The 9,912-nt window shown below is 44.7% G+C and overlaps 1 protein-coding gene across 1 annotated transcript in view; it reads right to left on the reverse strand.

The window, feature by feature from the left end:
* The window catches only part of SRPK2 (SRSF protein kinase 2), a 131,811-nt gene that overhangs the window by 1,207 nt on the left and 120,692 nt on the right, over nt 1-9,912 (reverse strand). The window contains exons 13-14 of the mRNA XM_006882616.1: nt 7,378-7,447; nt 6,711-6,803 (exon numbers count right to left, since the gene is read on the reverse strand). Coding sequence (XP_006882678.1) covers nt 6,711-6,803; nt 7,378-7,447 — 163 coding nt within the window. The remainder of the gene's footprint in view (nt 1-6,710; nt 6,804-7,377; nt 7,448-9,912) is intronic.

The following is a 9,912-nucleotide window of genomic DNA, read 5'->3' on the forward strand; positions in this document are numbered from 1 at the left end:
AGCCTACCTGCTCCACACTTCATGGAAATGTAAGCCGACAGGCCTTCCCCACAGAGTTCAAATAAACGTTCAAATAAACCTGATAGAAATCACTCCCTGAGTGCCATTAAATTAGAATCGATACACAGCTGACCCTCCAATAGGTTTCCAGAGGCTGTAAATCACACAGCAAGTTACTGCCCAGATTTCTTTTTTTGAGAAACTAATGGATTTGAACCACATGCCTTTAGGTTGGCAGCACTACTCCCTACTCACTAGGCCACCAGAGCTCTCTGATACAGAGACAAGGACTCAAGTACTTCAAGTGAAATGAGCACACCCCAAATATTTTCATTGCAAAGGTTGATGAAGTGCCTTGCTCTAATTTGGGATTTAGCAAAAAATTTTAAGATCTACGCTCAATTTCTTAGATGTTAACAAAAAAGAATTTCCTCTAGTGCAGTGCTATCCCATGGAATTTTCTCAAGATACTAGAGATACTCCTTATAAAGAGGACAGCACAGATCTGTTGTTCCTAAGGTCACTGTGAGCCAGACTCAACTTGATGGCACCTAACAAAAACACATGTGCTTACCTGGCACGTGAAATGAGTATTAATTTGTTTAAATAGTCATATGTGGACAGTGTTTGGTGGAGCCCCCCTAGATTAAGACAGGCTTGGAAGCAGGAGTGGCATCCACTTCCTAAACAACATGCCTCTGGAAACTCTATGAATTTAGAGAAATAACAACAGTTACAGAACAGGGTTCAGGTCTTTTGTTGATGGAGTTGCTATGAGTCATGCTCAACGTGACGGCAATCAACAACAACAACATCTGTCTCGGGGATACCGTACTGCAAAGTATAGTTCTAGAAGCAAATGTGTATCAGGTATCACTGAAGTCTACAAATTTGCTGTAAAATTAAGATTCGAGGACATCACCATGTAAGCCTTGAGGTTATACTTTTCAAAATGATCTTGCCGTCCTGAATTAAGTGCAGCATGTCAGCAGCCTTGATGGCTACTTAGTATCTGTGACCTGTAATGGCTTTTTTCATAACCAAAACCGCCCACTGCTACTGAGGTGATTCCAGTGCATGGAGACCCGTCACCAGGTTTCTGAAGCCATAAATCTTAACAGGAGCAAATGATCACAACTCTCTCCCTGAGAGGGGCTGGTGGATGTGAAATGCCAACCTTTCAGTTAGAACCCAACACAGGAGGTATAATCCACAACAGTAACAACTACCACCAGAAGATTTTTTAGGTTAAACTGCCAAAATAGCTGTGAGTTACTAAGAGTATCCGATTTATGTTGGAGCTGTTCACAGGACATTCTCTCTTTGCAGAGAGGCCAGAGCGATCTGTAGACTTTGCATGGGAGGCTCCGCGTGCCAGCTGTACTGTGTCCAGGATCAGAAAGGAGGCGCCCAGGACCTGGTTGCCCTGTGGCGTCCATTTTCTTCAAGATATGTCCGCAATAATAATACGTTCTGCACCACAAAGGTCATCTCAGGGGACCTGGGCTGTTCCCCTGATGTATCCAAATCCATTTAGAAGACCACCTCCTTTATTTTCAGTTGTAAAACAAATGGAAGAACATTACTGAAGACTGGGGCAGGAAGAACTCCTAATGCCACTTCACTAACTCAATGCTCTTTTCTTTTTGCCCAGTCTTTCCATTTGCCTGGTTCCAGAACTGCAATCATGATGTGCACACTATTCTTCTTAAAATGCTCTAGTTAAAAACATTAGCAATTAAAACAAGCTTCTGGCCTCAATGAGAGGCCAAGGAAGCTGCTGTCTTGGAGGTGGAAAGGTGGCCACCCCCGGAAAGGAATGCAGCATGAGCAAGGCCACCACTTGGAGACGTACTTCTTTCAGCCCGAGGGGGAGAGATCTTGACACACTGCATCCTATCTCTAAATCACACTCCTTTAAAAATGATGTGCTTGTAAAAATGGTAAATGTTCAATAATAAAATACCTGCCTCTAAGAAACACCTTGGTTACACTTCCTCCAAGATTGATTTGTTCTTCTGGAAGCCCATACTCTATTCAATATTCTCCACCAACACCACATCTCAAAGGCAGCAATTATTCTTTGATCTTCCTATTCATTGTCCAACTTTCACATGGATGTAATGCAACTGAAAATACCATCACAGCTTGAGTCAGGAGAGTTTTTAAATTTACACCCCTGGTCATACTTGGAATTCAAGTCTGTTTTAGATGGGAGTGTGGTGAAGACTCACTAGCACACACAGACCTGTCCTGGCTTTTCCCCTCACGAGTCGTGTTCCAGCTGAGGGGCTGAGCCTGTGGCTGTCTTCACTGTCCACACTGGTGCCGGCAGCCACAAGGCACAACTAGGCCTCCACAAACGTCCTTCCTGGAGCTTCCACAGGGGACTAGGGTCCTCAGGGGACAAAGTGTAGCTTGCAGCATGTTCTAGTCCCCATGTGTGATACTGACCTGTCTGTCCTTTTGCAATGAATTGACTAGTTTTTAAAAACTGAAACCAAGTAAATGAAGGAGAGGCAGTGACTGCTTTGAGCCTCCAGGGGTCAAAAGCCTACAAAAATAGTTTTATTCTTCACAGAAATGAAAATGAGTAGGTTTTAAGGAATTTTGAAAATAAAATCAGTTTAGCAAGTTTCAACTGGTAGCATTAAATATGAAGAACATAGAAAGCAGGACTACTTCTTTTGGGAAAATAGATTTTTATACAATTCATGGGAAACGTCCCAAAGAAGTCCCTGATGCTGTGCCTGGTGGAATGAAGTCCATTGTTTCCAATTCCCACAGTTAATGCAGGCCTAAACCAGAGAGTAGTATGCACTACAAGTGGGCTAGGAACTTCCCACTACCCGAGAGGTAGGCAACGTAGATACATAGGAACACAGGGGAGGAAAATCTGTAGTCTGACATGAATCTCTGTGACCAACTACCATTTAAAGATCCACACACTTGAGAGGACGTCATTTAAAAACCAACTGTTTAGAAAAAGAAAAGGTCAACCGTTCCCTTTGGATCTTCCTTTCTCTACACAAAGATGTTCTGGAAAGGATAGCTGTAAGGCAATAAAAGCAGCAGACAGGACAGGGTGCTCTGGGTTGCAGTGTTTTCTCTATCACCACCTGAGGGCTGGAACACGTCTGAGGGCCCAGCAACCTCCCCAGGGCAGGTTGGTTTAAAAATCCCACAGAGGAGCTGATTCTATTAGGCCAGCCAGCCACACGGGTTTCTTAAAGCTTTTTGGTGCAAATAACTGATGGAAAGCTCAGCATGACAGGGTGAGAAGGAGAATTATGGTCTTCTGCACAAATAAAAAAAAAGAAAGAAAGAAAGAGCTTAATTATTTAAGTCCTGTCCAAGGAATGATTTACAGGGGTCACAATGATTTTACACTGGATTACGAGCAGGAAAACAGGATGACTACAAGCTGCATTTGATTTTCAACTTTAACTTGCCCTCAAACAGGACAGAGGGATGGAAGTCTACTTCACTCTAGTTCTCTATCTTCTGAGGAGACTTAAACAAACAGATCATAATTTTGAGACTTCCTTCTTTTTAGCCTAAGTTTTTACACAAAGGTATTTTGAGTTAAAAAAAAAAAAATTAATGTGTGACTCTTGCTCACAACAGAGTGAGAGATGATAGGATTTGGCCTTGACTTTAAAAAGGCTTTTTGTCTGCCAGTCTGGGGTCTTCCCAGGCTAGAAAGATTAGTGATTCTGCAGAGGTCTGTTTTATGGTTTGGGGTTGAGATCAGGGTGTGGCTCTTGCCCACAACAGAGTGTGAAATGATAGGATTTGGCCTCACCTTTAAAAAGGCTTTTGGGCCTGATGGCCATTTTTGTGTATCTCCCAAATAAAACAGGCTTGGAAGCAAGAGAGGCATCTACTTCCAAAGAGAAATGCTTGCCTCTGGAAACTCTATGAACTTGGAGAAAAGATGAAAGTTTTGCACTCAAGATTTTTGTTCATAGGGTCGCTATGTGTCCTTTACAACTCTATGGTACTTAACACCACGACCGCCACTAAAGTTGTCTTTATTTCCCAAACTGTCTCATTTAGTGTAAAATGCCAAAATACATTTTTAATCAAATAATTTCTCTCATCCTCAGGAACATGGGGAATCTATTTTCATGACAGACTCTTATTCCTGCAAAACAGAACTATATAATAAATGTATGCCAGATGTGTTATAATTAACTACATTCATCAACTGCAATAAATGTTATAAAATAAAATGTCTATCAATGACTGAATGAAAATGTCATAGGACTTGTAAACTTCCACTCAAATAAAACAAAATTATTTCTGTGACTTCTGAGCTCACTGGCCACCAAACACACAACCAACCTTTGGAAGCCCAGGTCCTCGCCATGTGAGGTAATTTCTCCGTGTTAAATGTTCAGGAAGGAAGAAAGAACTCTAGACTGTGATCACTCCAAGTCTAATGTTAATGATTTCTTATCAGCAATGATGCCAAATACACCTTCACTCTACAGGTTACCTTACAGCAAACACCTCCTCAAAAGCACCTGATGACGCACGGGTACTCTGGAGTTTTTCCTAGATAAAGAAAATTCTATCTTTAAACATTTCCTGCATGTATCCTAGGGAATCTCAGTCCATTCTCTCAGTAGTTTCACTGTTTAGATTATAATGTTTATAGTCATAATGTTTTCCTATCTATAACTTTTGCTTTGCAACAGTCAGAGCTATTAATAACATTTCCCTTATTATTAAAATAATACCCACACACCTGTTATCTGTCTGACAGGAAAGGATGCTGAAGTTCAGAGATGATGTGATATGTCTGCAGCTAAAAGCTGAGAGATCAAAGCCACATTCTACCACTGACTGAAGAACTGAACCCCAAAACCAGCAGCCTGAGGTCCAAATGTCCTGAGAAAAGCTGTGGGTGAGGACAAGTGAGCACTCTGCCAGTGACTCACACTCAGCAACCAGATCCTCTGAATCAAAAGTTAAAGTTGATTAGTCGACAACTTTTTCCCCTGTGATGAACCCTTTAAGATTACAAAGATGCACAAATGCTTTTCACTAGGTGGTCCCAGCAATACAAGGGGTGTGATCAGGGTGCTCAGAGCGGTGAGCGAGCAGCAAAGACCCCACCACCAGGAACTTGCCTTCTGAGGTCTTGATTGTGTAACAAATACTATTTAAAGGCTAAAAACAAGGATTGGTTACCAGCACATCACTCAAGTGCACAAAAAAGAATTAGCATTGTGAGAAGAAGGCCGTATCTTATGGGAGACAGGAAGTCAAACTGATTTTTCAAATTTGGCTGAGGGAGTTCAGAGAAGTATCTGGGACTTTGAGAAGTTTCTAGAAAGTGCATGTGCTGCTCACACCTATCAGCAACTCTCCCCTCCTCCTCCTCCCCTTCCTTCCTTCATTAACGTAAATGCTCGGAACTCTCAAGTTGCTCTCTCATCTTTTGAGCTACTGTCAATTATCTTTCATAATTCTTAAGATAATTCATAATTCTTAAGATAATTTCATATCTTTCAAGGTTCTTTTATTTCTATTAACTAAAAAATATCTAAACTAAATAAACACGAATTAAGAACAATAATGATGCTCACCAAAAAAGGTTATATAGCACTAGAGAGTATTCTTTGAAAAGCAAAAAACCACAAAACTTCGATGGGCTTTTGAGTATTGTTTTTTAAATGATCACTAACTGAGGGCGATACAAGAGCAGTGAAAACAGTCACTCAAAACCATGTCAAGGGGCAGACGAGCAAGAAAAGCAACCTGAAATCACCCACAATGTAATGAGAAAGTGAGACCTGAGATGTGCTGTCTACACTGAGCAGCCCTCCTACACTCCAGGATGGCTGCCCCGACAGGTCACGGAGACAGCCTCTGGGCCTCTCCTGTCCTGCTGCAGACAAACCTGGGTGCACAAACAGAAAGGTAAGTCTAGCTGGTAGTGAAGACTTACATAAAGATCTTTTCACAATCACTTAAATGCACAAACTGGTGCATGAGCTGAGGCAGGGGAGTGCAGGATGATGCAGGAAAGAGCGTTCTTACAAAAGGCTTATTCCACAGAGAGCAGAAGGTGGGCATTCACTTCGTTCTTCAGCAGAATTCCCCAGCTGTAAAATCCACCTTTCTTCACTGCCCAAACATGAATGCAGTTTTTTCCTTTTGGGAGAAGGCTATGCTGAAAATTAGTGTTGTATAAATACCGTTACCTTTTCTGGTGAAAAACTCCTTGGAATATTTTCCCAACATAGCGTATTTTCGAGGGATTTTTCCCAGCAGTTCAATGATCAATGCTATGTGATCTGCATTGGAAAACATTGCCAGCAAAACAGAAACATATGACAGTTTAATCAGTACACTGCATGCAGTCACGGCCACTGCCCGCGCAGACAGAAACAGAGCATGCTGGCGTCCCTGGCCAGGCCCCTGGACTCAGGGTCACCACTGGAGGCCACCAGCAGGCGGACACACCAGAGGGGCCTGTCCTCGGGACGCTGCACCAGATGGGCCAGGCCGCGGGCTGCTGTTAGGGCAAGGCCAAGGGTCGTTCGTTCCCCTGTCCATTTTGAGATCAGCACAGGAATTCTGTGGGGGCTGCTTTTCGAATTGAGGAGAAATGCCTTTGTCACCATTTGTGCTACAATCACAGCTGCTATTCCGTTTCTGTCTGCATCGTGGCGCTTTTCAAAAAGAAGAGGTACTACCTCTGCGATTGAAGAATTCCCGAGAATATTTTCCAGATAGAGCAAAGTGCCTTGGGATACTGCCTAGCAGCTCTATGATGTGGGCTATGTGGTCTATGAAGGAGAGAAAAAAGGATACGGGAATGGGAGGGGCAAAGGGGAGGATGGGATAAAAGAAGAGGGGAAAAAATTGAAATTAGTAAAAAATCAGAAATAGATTCCAATCAACAATGTCTGCAGCACACCCATGCAGAGGCTCTGGGGCTGACAGGCCTCAGGCACCATGTGGCGCTTTGCCAGCAGTGACTGACACCTGTTCGCCCCAGGACACCCCAGCACCACAAGCAAGTAAGCATGGAGATGGTCAGGTCTGCAGATGGAATTGTGGCCAGAATGTGGCTCCCAAACAGGACAAGTGCCTGGATAAAAGGGTCACAAGGAGGTGTGGCTTGTGTAGCCTGCATCCTCGGCCAGTGGCCTTCCCTGCCCAGGGGGGTCTGGACCACAGACTCCACAGCGTGGGCCAGGCCAGTGCTGCCCACTCACTGAGGAGGGGCCACACTCGGAGCAAATACGGAGTTCCGTGTTTGGAAACCAGATCCTGGCTCTACCCTGGTGCAAAGCCCTCTCCAGCAGCTCAGGACTCACAGGAGACCCAGTGGAGGCACCAGCTAGTGGCAGTACTCACCTTCATCCCTGGAATAATCTTCCCCAGAATGCGGCTCAAACAGATAGTCCCCTGTGGCCAGCTCAAATGCCTAGGACACAACAGATGACAGGCTAAGCACATCAGAGGGACCAGCCCCACTCAGCCACCGCTTCTCGTAGAAGAGACCCACATGACAGGGGTATCTGAAGTGAACCACAGAAACTCCCTAAGGGGAAGACCACCAATTTTTCCTTTTTTCCATCAAGTCCAAGGCAGCCTTGGAAATACATTTACATTTCCTCTGTAATGGAGATGAGAGGGAGATGTCTCCCCTTCATTTTGCAGGAAAATTGACATGTCAGTGAGTCAGCGCCCCCAGGCAGTTCTGACCTCCCTCAGCTGTTACACACTGTGCTAATGGAGGGGCCAGGATTCCACTGGATTGCAGCACAGGCCTGTGCAGCCTGGGCACTCGCCCTCAGCCTCTCACACTAACCTGGCAGATCCCACTGCTTTACTTAAGCACAGCCTCATTCATTAGTAACTGAGAGCATTTTCATTCTCATTTATCTCTGACTTAACCAATAGAAAACCTTGAACCATGAAGGTCCTCTCTCCAGCCCGTGTCCTCATGGACCACATCAACTTGCAGCTCCACCCGAGGGCAGTGAAGGAGAGCTGTCCACCCCTCAGCCCAGGAGTTGGGGAGGCTGTCTGTTACATTTCTGCACAAGGCTCTACTTTGTGGGCTCTCTTACAAACACTTGGACCAGTCTTTGCTTTGATAACAACATAAAATTCAGCAAGTACAGTCTGCCCTGTTCATATCTGGACCCTGAATCATGCTGCTGTGAATGGGGTTCAAGGGCACATTCCATTTCATTCCTGGCTATAAAGTCCATGATCTTCTCGACAACCTCTGCCCTCCATGCTTGAGGAGACTTGTGTGGATCAAACCAGCTTCTCTGTGTGCCCACAGCACACTGAGCAGGGGAACCTGGCTCGGCCTGGGTGAGGGGCCCACTCTTCTTATCACTGCCATTAGCAAACCTACAGTGGGCACCACTGGCCTGGGACCATTTCTTTTCACTGGTTTGGCCTCCAGCAAGACTGCACATGAATGGCTGAAGGAAGGAAGAGACTCGCAAGACTGTTAGCAGCAGCAGAACTCCTGTCCTGAACCCAAAAGAGCTATCCACGTGCTGCTGGGACAACGGGAGACCAACAGACCCTGGAAGGTCTGCACCTGTGCCCTCGTCCCACCACCAATCCATGAGGGAGACAGCTGAGCCCTTTCACCAGATAAGAAAAACTTCACATCTGTTCCCAAATCCAAGGGTGACTCACACATGCCTTGTGCTGAGAGTCTTTCTAGCCTGGGAAGCAATGCCAGCCTGCGAAGGAATCTGTTCCCAAGAATAAAACTTGAACATACTATGGGAGGACAGACTTGAAAAGCCACTTGGATGAAGACTGCAGTGAAAGCCTTCATGACCACAGATTGTGGTTCTCTCCTGCACGGACATGGCGAAGAGAGGTGAAGCGAAAAGTCTTATTAGATCAGAGGACATGTACCTGCAGAGACCTGAGCTACAGACTGAGATATATGTGTAGGAGACAGACATCCAGAGGGAGAAAGGCCTGCCAAAGCCCTTGTCCAGAAGAGGAAAAACATCTTCCAGTAAAATTCCCAACTCAAAGGAGCCTATCAGTGAAAGAATGATTTTGAATAAAACAAAACATACTCCAAAAACTAAAGAAAGAAGCTCCCTATAATACAACCCTGTTCTGCTTTTCCAGAGAGGGGCAGATTTTCTAAAGACACAGGATATGTAATACAGGACAAAGAAGTCTGTTAAGTAAGACCTCTGTCTCTGAACCTTACAGCATACTTTAAGGTGTCACCTATGAAAACATGAAAGATGAAGCAGTTTCATTAGTGACTCCCAACACACCAGGCAATGTTATTTACCGTTGATATGTGAAGCTCACAATTCTGAGCGTGTTCTTTTCCTTCTGGGCTCAGCCTGAGATGGCTTTCCCTGGACCAACTTCTATTTTTGGGAAAGCATCTGCTCCTTTCTGAAGTACCTGAAACCCCTCAACAGAGTAAGTACCCCACTCTCCAGAGGCACGCCAGACTCACTCCATGGGCTGATCAGTGCTCAAGAAGGCTGATGGAACCCGTTTCCATAGCACCAACCAGATTCCTCACCACAAGTTCCAGCAACGGAATACTTCCAAGGGCTCTGACCCACAAAGCAAAGCGTCAAAGCCTTGGCCCACACACAATTTTCAAGTCACACCCCAGAGCCCAAAAATTTGAAGAAATAAATTTGACAGCTGAATATCCCTATCACTTTGAACAGGTCTGTGTTCCTCCTTCAGCACCAGCTTCCCCTCACTGCCAGGCTCTTACCTGTGTACAAGAACATCCAGCCTAAATTGTGTATACTGCACTGAAACAGATGAGGGAGTGAATAATTTAAAAGTGATGTATGATAGGGTATTATGGTTATCACAAGAGTCCACAATTAAGGTTGCATAGTGAATGTACTTGGGGCAGTGGGAGGG

The sequence above is a fragment of the Elephantulus edwardii genome, unplaced genomic scaffold (assembly GCF_000299155.1).
Source record: "Elephantulus edwardii isolate Elephantulus edwardi_28Jun2011 unplaced genomic scaffold, EleEdw1.0 scaffold00022, whole genome shotgun sequence".
NCBI classification, from domain to species: Eukaryota; Metazoa; Chordata; class Mammalia; order Macroscelidea; family Macroscelididae; genus Elephantulus; species Elephantulus edwardii.